Source organism: Triticum aestivum, chromosome 6D (genome assembly GCF_018294505.1).
Source record: "Triticum aestivum cultivar Chinese Spring chromosome 6D, IWGSC CS RefSeq v2.1, whole genome shotgun sequence".
Lineage (NCBI taxonomy): Eukaryota > Viridiplantae > Streptophyta > Magnoliopsida > Poales > Poaceae > Triticum > Triticum aestivum.
The window spans coordinates 48,017,435-48,036,331 of record NC_057811.1 but is presented as its reverse complement, the minus strand read 5'-3'; the positions used below and the strand labels follow the sequence as shown (position 1 = coordinate 48,036,331).

The 18,897-nt window shown below is 45.1% G+C and overlaps 1 protein-coding gene across 1 annotated transcript; it reads left to right on the top strand.

Moving 5' to 3' along the window:
* Positions 1-14,419: 14,419 nt before the first annotated feature.
* LOC123141011 (uncharacterized) lies at positions 14,420-18,458 on the top strand. Its single transcript, XM_044560264.1, has 2 exons — positions 14,420-15,602; positions 17,659-18,458. Exons 1-2 carry the CDS (start codon positions 14,504-14,506, stop codon positions 17,664-17,666), a joined length of 1,107 nt encoding a protein of 368 aa, XP_044416199.1. The 5' UTR covers positions 14,420-14,503; the 3' UTR covers positions 17,667-18,458.
* The last annotated feature ends 439 nt before the right edge of the window (positions 18,459-18,897 follow it).

Sequence of the window (18,897 nt, the reverse complement as noted above, 5' to 3'; positions counted from 1 at the left end):
GTTGCCGGCCTTCTTGTCCGCTAAGTACTTGGGGCAGTTCCGCTTCCAGTGACCACTTCCCTTGCAATAAAAGCACTCAGTCTCAGGCTTGGGTCCATTCTTTGGCTTCTTCCCGGCAACTGGCTTACCGGGCGCGGCAACTCCCTTGCCGTCCTTCTTGAAGTTCTTCTTACCCTTGCCTTTCTTGAACTTAGTGGTTTTATTCACCATCAACACTTGATGTTCCTTTTTGATCTCCACCTCCGCTGATTTCAGCATTGAATATACCTCAGGAATGGTCTTTTCCATCCCCTGCATATTGAAGTTCATCACAAAGCTCTTGTAGCTCGGTGGAAGCGACTGAAGGATTCTGTCAATGACCGCGTCATCCGGGAGATTAACTCCCAGCTGAGTCAAGCGGTTGTGTAACCCAGACATTTTGAGTATGTGCTCACTGACAGAACTATTTTCCTCCATCTTACAACTGAAGAACTTGTCGGAGACTTCATATCTCTCGACCCGGGCATGAGCTTGGAAAACCATTTTCAGCTCTTCGAACATCTCATATGCTCCGTGTTGCTCAAAACGCTTTTGGAGCCCCGGTTCTAAGCTGTAAAGCATGCCGCACTGAACGAGGGAGTAATCATCAGCACGCTGCTGCCAAGCGTTCATAACGTCTTGGTTCTCTGGGATGGGTGCGTCACCTAGCGGTGCTTCTAGGACATAATCTTTCTTGGCAGCTATGAGGATGATCCTCAGGTTCCGGACCCAGTCCGTATAGTTGCTGCCATCATCTTTCAGCTTGGTTTTCTCTAGGAACGCGTTGAAGTTGAGGGCAACATTAGCGTGGGCCATTTGATCTACAAGACATATTGTAAAGATTTTAGACTAAGTTCATGATAATTAAGTTCATCTAATCAAATTATTCAATGAACTCCCACTCAGATAGACATCCCTCTAGTCATCTAAGTGAAACATGATCCGAGTCAACTAGGCCGTGTCCGATCATCACGTGAGACGGACTAGTCAACATCGGTGAACATCTTCATGTTGATCGTATCTTCTATACGACTCATGCTCGACCTTTCGGTCTTCCGTGTTCCGAGGCCATGTCTGTACATGCTAGGCTCGTCAAGTCAACCTAAGTGTATTGCGTGTGTAAATCTGGCTTACACCCGTTGTATTCGAACGTTAGAATCTATCACACCCGATCATCACGTGGTGCTTCGAAACAACGAACCTTCGCAACGGTGCACAGTTAGGGGGAACACTTTCTTGAAATTATTGCGAGGGATCATCTTATTTAAGCTACCGTCGTTCTAAGCAAATAAGATGTAAAACATGATAAACATCACATGCAATCAAATAGTGACATGATATGGCCAGTATCATATTGCTCCTTTGATCTCCATCTTCGGGGCGCCATGATCATCTTCGTCACCGGCATGACACCATGATCTCCATCATCATGATCTCCATCATCGTGTCTTCATGAAGTTGTCACGCCAACGATTACTTCTACTTCTATGGCTAACGTGTTTAGCAATAAAGTAAAGTAATTTACATGGCGTTATTCAATGACACGCAGGTCATACAAAAAATAAAGACAACTCCTATGGCTCCTGCCGGTTGTCATACTCATCGACATGCAAGTCGTGATTCCTATTACAAGAACATGATCAATCTCATACATCACATATATTTCATTCATCACATCCTTTTGGCCATATCACATCACAAGGCATATGCTGCAAAAACAAGTTAGACGTCCTCTAATTGTTGTTGCATGTTTTTACGTGGCTTCTATAGGTTTCTAGCAAGAACGTTTCTTACCTACGTAAAACCACAACGTGATATGCCAACTTCTATTTACCCTTCATAAGGACCCTTTTCATCGAATCCGATTCGACTAAAGTGGGAGAGACAGACACCCGCTAGCCACCTTATGCAACTAGTGCATGTCAGTCGGTGGAACCTGTCTCACGTAAGCGTACGTGTAAGGTCGGTCCGGGCCGCTTCATCCCACGATGCCGCCGAAACAAGATAAGACTAGTAGTGGCAAGAAAATTGACAACATCTACGCCCACAACAAGTTTGTGTTCTACTCGTGCATAGAAACTACGCATATACCTAGCTCATGATGCCAATGTTGGGGATCGTTGCAGAAATTTAAAATTTTCTACGTATCACCAAGATCAATCTATGGAGTTTACTAGCAACGAGAGGGAAGGAGTGCATCTACATACCCTTGTAGATCGCGAGCGGAAGCGTTCAAGAGAACGGGGTTGATGGAGTCGTACTCGTCGTGATCCAAATCACCGATGACCGAGCGCCGAACGGACGGCACCTCCGCGTTCAACACACGTACGGTTGGGAAGACGTCTCCTCCTTCTTGATCCAGCAAGGGGGAGGGAGAGGTTGATGGAGATCCAGCAGCACGACGGCGTGGTGGTGGAAGCAGCGGGGATCTCGGCAGGGCTTCGCCAAGCTCAGCGAGAGGGAGAGGTGTCACGGGAGGGAGAGGGAGGCGCCAGGGGCTTGGGTGCGGCTGCCCTCCCTCCCCCTCTTTATATAGGGGTCCAGGGGGGCGCCGGCCCCCAGAGATCCCATCTCAAGGGGGGCGGCGGCCAAGGGGGGGGACTTGCCCCCCAAGCCAAGTGGGGCGCCCCCCACCCCTAGGGTTTCCAACCCTAGGCGCAGGGGAGGCCCAAGGGGGGCGCACCAGCCCACCAGGGGCTGGTTCCCTTCCCACTTCAGCCCATGGGGCCCTCCGGGATAGGTGGCCCCACCCGGTGGACCCCCGGGACCCTTCCGGTGGTCCCGGTACAATACCGGTGACCCCCGAAACTTTCCCGGTGGCCGAAACTGGACATCCTATATATAATTCTTCACCTCCGGACCATTCCGGAACTCCTCGTGACGTCCGGGATCTCATCCGGGACTCCGAACAACTTTCGGGTTACCGCATACTAGTATCTCTACAACCCTAGCGTCACCGAACCTTAAGTGTGTAGACCCTACGGGTTCGGGAGACATGCAGACATGACCGAGACGACTCTCCGGTCAATAACCAACAGCGGGATCTGGATACCCATGTTGGCTCCCACATGTTCCACGATGATCTCATCGGATGAACCACGATGTCGAGGATTCAATCAATCCCGTATACAATTCCCTTTGTCAATCGGTACGTTACTTGCCCGAGATTCGATCGTCGGTATCCCAATACCTTGTTCAATCTCGTTACCGGCAAGTCACTTTACTCGTACCGTAATGCATGATCCCGTGACCAAACACTTGGTCACATTGAGCTCATTATGATGATGCATTACCGAGTGGGCCCAGAGATACCTCTCCGTCATACGGAGTGACAAATCCCAGTCTCGATTCGTGCCAACCCAACAGACACTTTCGGAGATACCCGTAGTGCACCTTTATAGCCACCCAGTTACGTTGTGACGTTTGGCACACCCAAAGCACTCCTATGGTATCCGGGAGTTGCACAATCTCATGGTCTAAGGAAATGATACTTGACATTTGGAAAAGCTCTAGCAAACGAACTACACGATCTTGTGCTATGCTTAGGATTGGGTCTTGTCCATCACATCATTCTCCTAATGATGTGATCCCGTTATCAATGACATCCAATGTCCATAGTCAGGAAACCATGACTATCTGTTGATCAACAAGCTAGTCAACTAGAGGCTCACTAGGGACATGTTGTGGTCTATGTATTCACACATGTATTACGATTTCCGGATAACACAATTATAGCATGAACAATAGACAATTATCATGAACAAGGAAATATAATAATAACCATTTTATTATTGCCTCTAGGGCATATTTCCAACATAGAGGTACTTAGTGTTGGAAATATGCCCTAGAGGCAATAATAAAATGGTTATTATTGTTTTTCCTTGTTCATGATAATTGTCTATTGTTCATGCTATAATTGTATTAACTGGAAACCGTAATACATGTGTGAATACATAGACCACAACATGTCCCTAGTGAGCCTCTAGTGGACTAGCTCGTTGATCAATAGATGGTTATGGTTTCCTGACCATGGACATTGGATGTCATTGATAACGGGATCACATCATTAGGAGAATGATGTGATGGACAAGACCCAATCGTAAGCATAGCACAAGATCGTGTAGTTCATTTGCTAAGAGCTTTTCTAATGTCAAGTATCATTTCCTTAGACCATGAGATTGTGCAACTCCCGGATACCGTAGGAATTCTTTGGGCGTACCAAACGTCACAACGTAACTGGGTGGCTATAAAGGTGCAGTACAGGTATCTCCGAAAGTGTCTGTTGGGTTGGCACGAATCGAGACTGGGATTTGTCACTCCGTATGACGGAGAGGTATCTCTGGGCCCACTCGGTAATGCATCATCATAATGAGCTCAATGTGACTAAGGAGTTAGCCACGGGATCATGCGTTACGGAACGAGTAAAGAGACTTGCCGGTAACGAGATTGAACGAGGTATTGGGATACCGACGATCGAATCTCAGGCAAGTAACATACCGATAGACAAAGGGAATTGTATACGGGATTGATTGAATCCTCGACATCGTGGTTCATTCGATGAGATCATCATGGAGCATGTGGGAGCCAACATGGGTATCCAGATCCCGCTGTTGGTTATTGACCGGAGAAATGGCTCGGTCATGTCTACATGTCTCCCGAACCCGTAGGGTCTACACACTTAAGGTTCGGTGATGCTAGAGTTGTAGAGATATTAGTATGCGGTTAACCGAAAGTTGTTGGGAGTCCCGGATGATATCCCGGACGTCACGAGGAGTTCCGGAATGGTCCGGAGGTAAAGATTGATATATGGGAAGTCCTATTTTGGCTACCAGAAAATGTTCGGGATTTTTCGGTATTGTACCGGGAAGGTTCTAGAAGGTTCCGAAGTGGGGCCCACCTACATGGGGGGACCCACATGAACGTGGGTAGTGGGGGCATGGTCCCACACCCCTGGTTAAGGCGCACCAAGATCCCACCTTAGAAGGAATAAGATCATATCCCGAAGAGATAAGATCAAGATCCCTAAAAAAGGGGGATAACAATCGATGGGGAAGGGAAATGATGGGATTTCTTTCCCACACCTTTGCCAACGCCCCAATGGACTTGGAGGGCAAGAAACCAGCCCCCTCCACCCCTATATATAGTGGGGAGGCGCATGGGAGCAGCACCCCAAGCCCTAGCGCCTCCCTCCCTCCCGTGACACCTCTTCCTCCCCGCTTGCGCTTGGCGAAGCCCTGCCGGGATCCCGCTACTTCCACCACCACGCCGTCGTGCTGCTGGATCTCCATCAACTTCTCCTTCCCCCTTGCTGGATCAAGAAGGAGGAGACATCCCCGCTCCGTATGTGTGTTGAACGCGGAGGTGCCGTCCGTTCGGCGCTAGGATCATCGGTGATTTGGATCACGACGAGTACGACTCCGTCAACCCCGTTCTCTTGAACGCTTTCGCGCGCGATCTACAAGGGTATGTAGATGCACTCCCCCCTCTCTCATTGCTAGATGACTCCATAGATTGATCTTGGTGATACGTAGAAAATTTTGAATTATTGCTACGTTCCCCAACTATGGTATCAGAGCCAGGTCTATGCGTAGATTCTATGCATGAGTAGAACACAAAGTAGTTGTGGGCGATGATTTGTTCAGTTTGCTTACCGTTACTAGTCTTATCTTGATTCGGCAGCATTGTGGAATGAAGCGGCCCGGACCGACCTTACACGTACTCTTACGTGAGACAGGTTCCACCGACTGACATGCACTTGATGCATAAGGTGGCTAGCGGGTGTCTGTCTCTCCCACTTTAGTCGGATCAGATTCGATGAAGAGGGTCCTTATGAAGGGTAAATAGCAATTGGCATATCACCGTTGTGGCTTTTGCGTAGGTAAGAAACGTTCTTGCTAGAAACCCATAGCAGCCACGTAAAACATGCAACAACAATTAGAGGACGTCTAACTTGTTTTTGCAGGGTATGCTATGTGATGTGATATGGCCAAAAGGATGTGATGAATTATATATATGTGATGTATGAGATTGATCATGTTCTTGTAATAGGAATCACGACTTGCATGTCGATGATTATGACAACCGGCAGGAGCCATAGGAGTTGTCTTAATTTATTGTATGACATGCGTGTCAATGAAAACACCATGTAATTACTTTACTTTATTGCTAACCGTTAGCCATAGTAGTAGAAGTAATAGTTGGCGAGACAACTTCATGAAGACACGATGATGGAGATCATGATGATGGAGATCATGGTGTCATGCCGGTGACGAAGGTGATCATGCCGCGCCACGAAGATGGAGATCAAAGGCGCAAGATGATATTGGCCATATCATGTCACTTTATGATTTGCATGTGATGTTTGTCATGTTTACATATTATTTGCTTAGAGCAATGGTAGCATAAATAAGATGATCCCTCTCTAAAATTTCAAGAATGTGTTCCCCCTAACTGTGCACCGTTGCGAAGGATCGTTGTTTCGAAGCACCATGTGATGATCGGATGTGATAGATTCTAACATTCGCATACAACGGGTGTAAGCCAGATTTACACATGCGAAACACTTAGGTTGACTTGACGAGCCTAGCATGTACAGACATGGCCTCGAAACACAAGAGACCGAAAGGTCGAGCATGAGTCGTATAGAAGATACGATCAACATGGAGATGTTCACCGATGATGACTAGTCCGTCTCACGTGATGATCGGACACGGCCTAGTTGACTCGGATCATGTATCACTTAGATGACTAGAGGGATGTCTATCTGAGTGGGAGTTCATTTAAAAATTTGATTAGATGAACTTAATTATCATGAACATATTCAAAAGATCTTTGCAAAATTATGTCATAGCTTACGCTTTAGTTCTACTATTTAAGATATGTTCCTAGAGAAAATTTAGTTGAAAGTTGATAGTAGCAATTATGCGGACTGGGTCCGTAAACTGAGGATTGTCCTCATTGCTGCACAGAAGGCTTATGTCCTTAATGCACCGCTCGGTGTGCTGAACCTCGAGCGTCGTCTGTAGATGTTGCGAAACATCTGACATACACGTTTTGATGACTACGTGATAGTTCAGTGCGTAATGCTAACGGTTTAGAATTGAGGCGCCAAAGACGTTTTTGAAACGTCGCAGAACATATGAGATGTTCCAAAGACTGAAATTGGGATTTCAGACTAGTGCCCATGTCAAGAGGTATGAGACCTCTGACAAGTTTCTTAAGCCTGCAAACTAAGGGAGAAAAGCTCAATCGTTGAGCATGTGCTCAGATTGTCTGAGTACTACAATCGCTTGAATCGAGTGGGAGTTAATCTTCCAGATGAGATAGTGATGGTTCTCCATAGTCACTACCACCAAGCTATTAGAGCTTCGTGATGAACTATAACATATCAGGGATAGACATGATGATCCTTGAGCAACTCGCGATGTTTGACACCGCGAAAGTAGAAATCAAGTAGGAGCATCAATTGTTGATGGTTAGTAAGACCACTAGTTTCAAGAAGGGCAAGGGCAAGAAGGGATACTTCATGAAACGGCAAATCAGTTGCTGCTCCAGCGAAGAAACCCAAGGTTGAACCAAAACCCGAGACTAAGTGCTTCTGTAATGAGGGAAACGGTCACTGAAGCAGAACTACCCTACAAACTTGGTAGATGAGAAGGCAGGCAAGGTCGACAGAAGTATATTGGATATACATTATATTAATGTGTACTTTACTAGTACTCCTAGTAGCACCAGGGTATTAGATACCGGTTCGGTTGCTAAGTGTTGGTAACTCGAAATAAAAGGCTACGGAATAAACGGAGACTAGCTAAAGGTGAGATGACGATATGTGTTGGAAGTGTTTCCAAGGTTGATGTGATCAAGCATCGCATGCTCCCTCTACCATCGAGATTGGTGTTAAACCTAAATAATTGTTATTTGGTGTTTGCGTTGAGCATAGACATGATTGGATTATGTTTATCGCAATACGGTAATTCATTTAAGGAGAATAATGGTTACTCTGTTTATTTGAATAATACCTTCAATGGTCTTGCACCTAAAATGAATGGTTCATTGAATCTCGATCGTAGTGATACACATGTTCATGCCAAAAGATATAAGATAGTAATGATAGTACCACATACTTGTGGCACTGCAATTTGAGTCATATTGGTATAAAACGCATGAAGAAGCTCCATGTTGATGGATCTTTGGACTCACTCATTTTTGAAAAGATTGAGACATGCGAACCATGTCTATTGGTATATATGCATGAAGAAACTCCATACAAATGGATCGTTTGGACTCACTTGATTTTGAATCACTTGAGACATGCAAATCATACCACATGGGCAAGATGACTGAAAGGCCTCGTTTTTCAGTAAGATGGAACAAGAAAGCAACTTGTTGGAAGTAATACATTTTGATGTGTGCAGTCCAATGAGTGCCGAGGCACGCAGTGGATATCGTTATGTTCTTACTTCACAGATGATTTGAGTAGATGCTAAGTATATTTACTTGATGAAACACAAGTCTGAATTATAGAAAGGTTCAAGTAATTTCAGAGTGAAGTTGAAGATCGTCGTGACAAGAGGATAAAATGTCTATGATATGATCATAGAGATGAATATCTGAGTTACGAGTTTGGCACACAATTAAGAAATTGTGGAAATTGTTTCACGACTAACACCGCCTGGAACACTATAGTGTGATGGTGTGTCCGAACATCATAACTGCACCCTATTGGATATAGTGCATACCATGATGTCTCTTATCGAATTACACTGTCGTTTATGGGTTAGGCATTAGAGACAACCGCATTCACTTTAAATAGGGCACCATGCAATTCCGTTGAGACGACACCATATGAACTACGGTTTAGAGAAACCTAAGCTGTCGTTTCTTAAAAGTTTGGGGCTGCGACGCTTATGTGGAAAAGTTTCAGGCTGATAAGCTCGAACCCAAAGCGGATAAATGCATCTTCATAGAATACCCAAAACAGTTGGGTATACCTCCTATTTCAGATCCGGAAGCAAAGTGATTGTTTCTAGAAACGGGTCCTTTCTCGAGGAAAAGTTTCTCTCGAAAGAATTGAGTGGGAGGATGGTGGAGACTTGATGAGGTTATTGAACCATGACTTCAACTAGTGTGTAGTAGGGCACAGGAAGTTGTTCCTGTGGCACCTACACCAATTGAAGTGGAATCTTATGATAGTGATCATGAAACTTCGGATCAAATCACTACCAAACCTCGTAGGAGGACAAGGATGCGTACTACTTCAGAGTGGTACGTAATCCTGTCTTGGAAGTGATGTTGCTAGACAACAATGAACCTACGAGCTATGGAGAAGCGATGGTGGGCCCGGATTCCGACGAATGGCTTGAGGCCATAAAACCGAGAGGATCCATGTATGAAAACAAAGTATAGACTTTGGAAGAACTACTTGATGGTCGTAAGGCTGTTGGGTGCAGATGGATTTTAAAAGGGAAGACAGACAATGATGGTAAGTATCACCATTAAGAAAGCTCGACTTGTCGTTAAGATGTTTTCCGACAAGTTCAAGGAGTTGACTACGATGAGATTTTCTCACTCGTAGCGATGCTAAGAGTCTGTTGGAATTATATTAGCAGTTACTGCATTATTTATGAAATCTTGCAGATAGGATGTCAAAACATTGTTTCCTCGATGATTTTCTTGAGGAAAGGTTGTATGTGATACAACCAGAAGGTTTTGTCAATCCTGAAAGATGCTAACAAGTATGCAAAGCTCCAGCAATCCTTTAAGGACTGGAGTAAGCATCTCGGAGTTGGAATGTACGCTTTGATGAGATGATCAAAGATTTTGGGTTTATACAAAGTTTATGAGAAACTTGTATTTGCAAAGAAGTGAGTGGGAGCACTATAGAATTTTTGATGAGTATATGTTGTTAACATATTGTTGATCAGAAATGATGTAGAATTTCTGGAAAGCATACAAGGTTATTTGAAAAGTGTTTTTCAATGGAAAACCTGGATTAAGCTACTTGAACATTGAGCATCAAGATCTATAAGGATAGATCAAAAACGCTTAATAGTACTTTCAAATGAATATATACCGTGACAAGATTTTGAAGGAGTTCAAAATAGATCAGCAAAGAAGGAGTTCTTGGCTGTGTTACAAGGTGTGAGTATTGAGTAAGACTCAAGACCTGACCATGGCAGAAGAGAGAGAAAGGACGAAGGTCGTCCCCTATGCTTTAGACGTAGGCTCTACAGTATGCTATGCTGTGTACCGCACCTGAAGTGTGCCTTGCCATGAGTTAGTCAAGGGGTACAAGAGTGATCCAGGAATGGATCACATGACAGCAGTCGAACTTATCCTTAGTAACTAGTGGACTAAGGAATTTTCTCGATTATGGAGGTGGTAAAAGAGTTCGTCGTAAAGGGTTACGTCGATGCAAACTTTGACACTAATCCGGATGACTCTGAGTAGTAAACCGGATTCGTATAGTAGAGCAGTTCTTTGGAATAGCTCCAAGTAGCGCGTGGTAGCTGCATCTACAAGATGACATAGAGATTTGTAAAGCACACACGGATCTGGAAGGTTCAGACCCGTTGACTAGTAACCTCTCTCACAAGCGAGATATGAACAAAACCCATGGGTGTTGGATTCATTACAATCACATAGTGATGTGAACTAGATTATTGACTCTAGTGCAAGTGGGAGACTGTTGGAAATATGCCCTAGAGGCAATAATAAAATGGTTATTATTGTATTTCCTTGTTCATGATAATTGTCTATTGTTCATGCTATAACTGTATTAACTGGAAACCGTAATACATGTGTGAATACATAGACCACAACATGTCCCTAGTAAGCCTCTAGTTGACTAGCTCGTTGATCAATAGATGGTTATGGTTTCCTGACCATGGACATTGGATGTCATTGATAACGGGATCACATCATTAGGAGAATGATGTGATGGACAAGACCCAATCCTAAGCATAGCACAAGATCGTGTACTTCGTTTGCTAAGAGCTTTTCTAATGTCAAGTATCATTTCCTTAGACCATGAGATTGTGCAACTCCTGGATACCGTAGGAATGCTTTGGGTGTACCAAACGTCACAACGTAACTGGGTGGCTATAAAGGTGCACTACAGGTATCTCCGAAAGTGTCTGTTGGGTTGGCACGAATCGAGACTGGGATTTGTCACTCCGTATGACGGAGAGGTATCTCTGGGCCCACTCGGTAATGCATCATCATAATGAGCTCAATGTGACTAAGGAGTTAGCCACGGGATCATGCGTTACGGAACGAGTAAAGAGACTTGCCGGTAACGAGATTGAACGAGGTATTGGGATACCGATGATCGAATCTCGGGCAAGTAACATACCGATAGACAAAGGGAATTGTATACGGGATTGATTGAATCCTCGACATCGTGGTTCATCCGATGAGATCATCGTGGAGCATGTGGGAGCCAACATGGGTATCCAGATCCCGCTGTTGGTTATTGACCGGAGAAATGTCTCGGTCATGTCTACATGTCTCCCGAACCCGTAGGGTCTACACACTTAAGGTTCGGTGACGCTAGAGTTGTAGAGATATTAGTATGCGGTTAACCGAAAGTTGATCGGAGTCCCGGATGAGATCCCGGACGTCACGAGGAGTTCCGAAATGGTCCGGAGGTAAAGATTTATATATGGGAAGTCCTATTTTGGCCACCGGAAAATGTTCGGGATTTTTCGGTATTGTATCGGGAAGGTTCTAGAAGGTTCCGAAGTGGGGCCCACCTGCATGGGGGGACCCACATGAACGTGGGTAGTGGGGGCAAGGTCCCACACCCCTGGTCAAGGCGCACCAAGATCCCACCTTAGAAGGAATAAGATCATATCCCGAAGGGATAAGATCAAGATCCCTAAAAAAGGGGGATAACAATCGGTGGGGAATGGAAATGATGGGATTTCTTTCCCCCACCTTTGCCAACGCCCCAATGGACTTGGAGGGCAAGAAACCAGCCCCCTCCACCCCTATATATAGTGGGGAGGCGCATGGGAGCAGCACCCCAAGCCCTGGCGCCTCCCTCCCTCCCGTGACACCTCTTCCTCCCCGCTTGCGCTTGGCGAAGCCCTGCCGGGATCCCGCTACTTCCACCACCACGCCGTCGTGCTGCTGGATCTCCATCAACTTCTCCTTCCCCCTTGCTGGATCAAGAAGGAGGAGACGTCGCCGCTTCGTACGTGTGTTGAACGCGGAGGTGCCGTCCGTTCGGCGCTAGGATCATCGGTGATTTGGATCACGACGAGTACGACTCCATCAACCCCGTTCTCTTGAACGCTTCCGCGCGCGATCTACAAGGGTATGTAGATGCACTCCCCTCTCTCTCGTTGCTAGATGACTCCATAGATTGATCTTGGTGATACGTAGAAAATTTTGAATTATTGCTACGTTCCCCAACACTTTGTTCACATCCAAATTTTGGCGTCAGTTGCATGAATCTTTGGGCACCAGGCTGGAGTTCAGTACAACTTTCCATCCACAGACAGAGAGGGTAAATCAGATTTTGGAGGATATGTTGAGAGCTTGTGATTTTGCTATGCTTCGTAGACGGGGGTGGTTCGTGTATTCATTGAGCTTGTGAGGATTATATATACATAACAAATTGAGTAGTAATTAAGGACTTAATTCACCTCTGGGCGGAATTGGTATTGATGGGTGGTTTCAAGAACATCATGGTTTATACCCTCTGAATGTAAGTGGGCGGCCGCCCAGGCTCAAAAAGATCAGACAGACTTAGTGACTAGTAGCTTCCATGCACAACCACTAGCTAAATGGGCTCTGGCTTAGTTGAGTAGGCTGTGGGATCCTCGCCCAGGTAAGCTAGCAGATGTAGATATGAGTAGGTGTACCGGCTGCCGGTGGGTGGAGGTGACTACTTCTGAAAGACTTCGTCTCAATCTTCGGGTTGATTCTAGTGGGTAAAGTGTGCAAAACTCTACAGAGTATTAAAAACTAATCATGATTAGCCGTGTCCCCGGTTATGGATAAATTTGAGTGACTATGCCATTACAGTTGTTGGATGATCTTGACAGATGTGACACTTAATAATATTTGTGGGCAACTTAATAAAGGGTAGGTTGGAGTTGATTTTGCCAACTCAACCTTGTGTAGTTAATTGTAGTAATAAAAGAACTAAATAAAAATTTGACTATTAGGTAGTTATGAGGACAAAATCAGCTTTCTGCAAAAATAAACCCCCAAGCCTTCCTTTTGTTGTTACTATGCATATACATGTAGGTCTGCTATGTTATTACTCCTGTGTAACTTGTCGATACATTCAAAGTATTGACCTATATGGCTGCAACGTCTGATGTTGTAGGATATTCAGACGAAGAGTGAGGTACCGTTAGGGTCGCGAGTCTGCACTCAGCATCGCCAGTGGGCTATGATGGGACTCATCGTTATTTTCTGCTACTTTTCCGCTGTTTGATTGAATAAAGCTAGCCATGTGCTATGCAGATTGTTTTATTTTATATACTCTGGATTATACGTTGTAATAAATGATGCACTTTCTATTCTGGTATTCATCTATACTGTGTGTGCTAGCGAGTTTGATCCAGGGACTAGCACGGTAAGCACAGAGACTCAAATCCTTCGAGGTTTGGTCGTTACATCTAGGACCTGGTGGACTTCGAGAGCACGTGGAGAAGAAAAAGGAGGAGCTGCTGAAGATGGATTTATGCACGGGCTAGAGAGCGTGCCAGCGTTCGAACATGGAGGAGTTGCTCCAGCTTCTCCTACCCAAGACACAACAACCACCGTGACAACAATGTAGGCCTTCAAATCAAGAATTTATTAATCCAGAGATCAATCCCCTGATCTTCGTGATTGTGAAAGTGCTTCTCTTCCATGGGGTAGCAGAAGAGGAGTGTACGACGACGACGACAATCCACGCTCATGCCCATGGGGAAGGAGAGGACCAGCGGCAACGGTGGCGGTGATATGCACTTGTGCCCATGGGACAACAGAGGAGGTGCGGCGGGCAACGACTGCAATCCACACCCACTCCGGACAACAAAAAAGGAGCGGTAATGTATCATGAGGATAGAGAGAGAATTATGGGATAGTAATACCCGCTACATGAGGAGGAAGAGAGTGCGTGAGGTGGTCCGCCGGTAGAACATTTAATCTGACACATTAGTTTGTGTGACAGATATCGTCAGATGTGATTTAATTGGACTGATCAGATGTCCCTAGTAATTCTATGTATATTTATTTGATGTGGCTATAAAGGAATTCATGTTTGCTCTTTTAATAATAGCGCAGATTTAGATATCGTAGATAGGAGAGATATGCGACAAAAAAAAGATACAAAAGGTTATCTTCAGTGTGACTTTGGGCCGATCCATTTCAACATTTCATTTTGGGCTGCTGCTGCTTCGACTCCACCCACCACATCTCGCACGAGCAGCGAGGGCGAAGCCGCCGCCGCCGCCGCCGCCACCCCCACCCCCCCTCGCCAGCGATGAGGCCACTGGAAGACGACGATCTGCTCCCCGAGATCCTCGTCCGCCTGCCCCCGCAGCCCTCCTCCCTGCCCCGCGCCTCCGCCGTCTGCAAGCACTGGCGTCTCCTCGTCTCCGACCCAGGATTCTCCCGCCGCTTCCGCATCCACCACCGCCGCAGCCCTCCCCTCCTCGGTTTCTTCCGCAGAAATGACGCCCTGCCCTTCGTACCCACTCTCGACGCCCCGGATTGTGTCTCCCCCGGTCGTTTCTCCTTGCCGCGCGCCGACGGCGACCAGTTCATGTCCGTCGGATGCCGCCATGGCCTGGTGCTCGTCTTCAACAAACCTAAGAACCAGATCCTGGTGTGGGACCCCGTCACCGGCGACCAGTACCTCCTTGACGTGCCCCCGGGGGTTGCGGCACATGCAGAGAAGACAGCGATCAACGGCGCGGTGCTTCGTGCTCGTGCCGCCGGAGACGATGCCCAACACTTCCAAGTGGTGTTGGCAGTGGCAGACAACGACGAGGAACACCATCGAGCTCTGGCCTGCGTTTACTCGTCAGAGACCGGCGCATGGGGTGATCTCGTCTCAACACAGCTTCCACCTGACGTTCTAATGAGTGATGCTCCCACCTTGGTTTCTACTGACAAGCCTGCTGTGCTGGTTGGGGGTTCCCTTTACTGGAAGCTTGCTGGGAATATGGATGGAATTCTTGAGTTCGATTTGGAGAAGCAAAGCCTAGCTGTGATACGGGTGCCGGTGCATATCCTTGAAGAGGGCCAGTACATGTTCTTGATTATGCGGGCAGAGGGTGGTGGCCTTGGTTTACTCATCCAGACAGACTACAGCATCCAATTGTGGAAGATGAAGACTGATTGTGATGGTGTCGCTTCATGGGGGCTTGGAAGAACCATTGAGTTGGACAAGCTACTTTCTCTGAATTCTGAGGAGACTGACATGTTGATACCAGGGCTCGAGGAGGAAAATAATGTAGTATTCGTGTGGACAGATCACATCGTCTTTACGGTCCATCTTGAGTCAATGAAGTTCAAGAAGCTTTCTGGAACCTACCCCCTTTCTCATTATCATCCATTCAGAAGTGTCTACGCTGCAGGTAAAGCATGTCTTCACATATTCGTTGTAACAAAACCAAGTTAATTTTTGATAGTTGGTTCATGGCATATATGGTTCATCCTTTCCTGTTGAGTTAACAAGTTTAAGTAGTGTCATATCACTAATTTTTGATAGTTGGTTCATGGCTTATATGGTTCATCCTTTCCTGTTGAGTTAACAAGTTTAAGTAGTGTCATATCACTTGTTCCTTTTGCTGCTTGATGACCTCCTCAACATATAGCGATTGTTTTCTGTAGTATTTCTATTCTGATTCTTGTGTGGTGGCGTTCTATGTAATGATTATGATTTGTTAGAAAAAAAATCTATTAGTGGTATATAGTTTTGTATATTCTCTGCAGCTAGGGGATGGCCTGCAATTGGTCTATTGTTTAGTTTCACTTCTGTAATTCTTGTTGTTCAAGTCAGAGCTAGCAAACTGTCTTCATCTGTTTATTATCATCCACAACTCTTTGCTTACATGTTCACCCGGTCACCTCCTGACTTACTCTTCCTTATGCCTTTAACCACCTGACTTCTCTTTTATTTGCTAATGTTCTATCCCCTCTCTACTGGATGTGAATACTTCCGGTTGCCTTCCTGTTCAATCGAACTGCCATGCTTTCAGTTTACCTCCTCCTTAGTATTCCCCCAGTTCCTTCTGATAATGCAGGTTTTTCTCCCTCTAGCTCCCAGATGACTCAAAACTCATTACCCTTCCCCTCTTTGTGAATATGTTAAGTTGCCTTTGATTAGTTTTTTGTGGTTATGGATCTATCAAATCCTAATGCGATTTATATGGTGTTACCTCTACGTGAGTATTTGATAACTATGCATGACCATTTGCTTCATGCTTCCTTCATATAAACGGGATAACTATATTATTTCACATTGCTGCTTATTTTGGTTCATTATTGTACTTGTACCTAGTGAACTGATGATTGTCTGAATACTCGAAGAGTATGCTTTCATTAATTTTTGTATTTCTATTTATCCTTTTGCTCAATTTATTGCAGTCTTACGGATGATTGTTCTAGCGCAAGGCAGTTTGCTTAAATATTATTCTCAGCATATCTCTCAGTGTCTATCTATTTTGCATATGTAATCTGCCATGATCCACTAACATGATTTGTCTGGTCGAAGCTATATGTATCAATGCTTTGCCGGCAGTCTATTTTCTGCACTTTTGGTCACTTTTGGTGTTTAAGACTTTATAAACATATGATCGAAATGGCATGACTAACAGATTCACTGTAAACACTGCTTTTGTCACAAATTGTATTCTTTTACTAACATATTAATATTATCAGTAAACTAGTGGTCAAAGCATTGCTTTTGTTGTTGTGAAGAAAGAATAATGCATCTATTTTGGGCCGAGGGAACTGTGTCTATTAATAAGACAATGCACAATCCCTTAGTTGAGGCTTCTACTACATGAGTTCAATTACATTTTATTTGTGAGAGACTAGCTAGCTCGTACATTTCTGAAAAGTATGTCTATGAGCTCTAAACTAGATGGTTTTGGTTTGCTGCCCCATGAGCCCCTTGTGTGCCCATGATAACAAGGAATATTTCAAATGATTCGATAAGCTAGGATATCCAGTATTTCACTGTAGTGGAGTTATTTGGACCACTGATTTTATTTGATTTTGCCTTCACTGAGAACGGAATAACAGATGTAGCTAAAAACTTGAGAATATGCTAACAATAAGAGTTGAAGGTGTGGTGGTAAAAATGAACCGTTCTCCTGTAGCGATTCTCTGTTTTGTAATGTCGGTTTTGTCCGCTGATGCTGGCCGCTGAGACGGTTCAGTTCGGAGCATTTGGCATGTCCATTGACCAGTGAAGTTAATGTGTACTGTTTGAGTCGTACAAAAAATTGAGATACATAACTACTCCCTCCGTCCCAAAATAAGTGTCTCAAGCTTAGTACAACCTTGTATTAAAGTTAGTACAAAGTTGAGACACTTATTTTGGGATAGAGGGAGTATAATGTTTTTTCTCCGAATGTCTTGAGATACATAACTTTAATTTGACTGATGAAATTGGCTGTTCTGCAGGTATCTAGGATTGAATTCCGGAGGCCGAGATGCAGAAAATGGTTATGGTGCTGTAGGTTCTTCCACTTTCTATGCTGTTCATGGGGTCTGTTATGTGCTATACCCATAATTTGGCCCTCTGCTGGCCTTTGCAAACTTACCTGTCTGTCATCTATGTTCTGTACGAGGACACGGTGACTTGCTTGGATTAATAATTAAGTGTTGGGTTACTCTTGCGGTTCATTTGCTTGGTGCCTTTTAAGCAAGCACGCCAAGGCAAGCCCACCTGTCAGTTGTATCGTTTGCTTGTGTCTCATGTTGTGTCAGGTTGAGGTTTCAGGTTGTATCGTTTGCTTACAGGAGGTGGTCTCTCGCAGCTCTGTACACGTACGGGTTGCAATACAAATCTCTGAAAGTGAAAAGATCAGTTCCTTGCTGCGGGCGTTCCCTTTGCTCAGCCATGCTAAAATCGACGCTGATTGTGATGGGGCGTTCCGCGAAGCTTCCCTTTCTTTCAGGAGGCTGGGGTTTTGTTGTGAGGAATGATCTGACAGGTGGCTTACCGTGGAATCGGGGGCTTTCTTTGTGATGGGGTCGGGTTATCTTCAGGGAGTCAGCTCTGCACTACATGCTGAAGCTTTGGCGCTGCTTCAACAAGCTGAAGCAAGCACATGACAATTAAATAATTGCCGTGTGTTGCATATGACAATGTAAAAAGAAAATGTATGTGCGAGGCGCTCTGTTAGGGGATGGCAACCAGATTGTGTGGGCTGGCCATCTACCTCAGTTTGTACTGAATCTGTGTGCTGCCGACTTGTCCAGCGTTTCAGTTTAATGGAGTGCATCGGCAGTGTTACTTTCTGAAGAAAAAAAGCGAAAGGACAAACACAGGCAGCTCCTTGAGATCTTGTCTAGTAAGGAAGCTCCCTTTTTTTTAATTTAGCATTGAGCAAATCTCCACTAGGAAAATACTTTTCCTTCAGAACAGTACCACACAAAGAATCTGGATTATCTATTAATCTCCATGCTTGTTTTGCTAGAAGAGCCAAATTAAAACAGTGGATGTCTCTAAACCCTATACCTCCTTTGCACTTCGGCGCACATAATTTCCACGAATGCATTCTCTTTTGGTTGTCACTGCCCCCCCCCCCCCCACCCACCAAACATTAGTGCAACATCGAGTCAGATATTCCTTTACAAACTTGTTTAGGAATTTTAAAGATTGACATTTCATATGATGGTATATCCTGTGCAACTGAC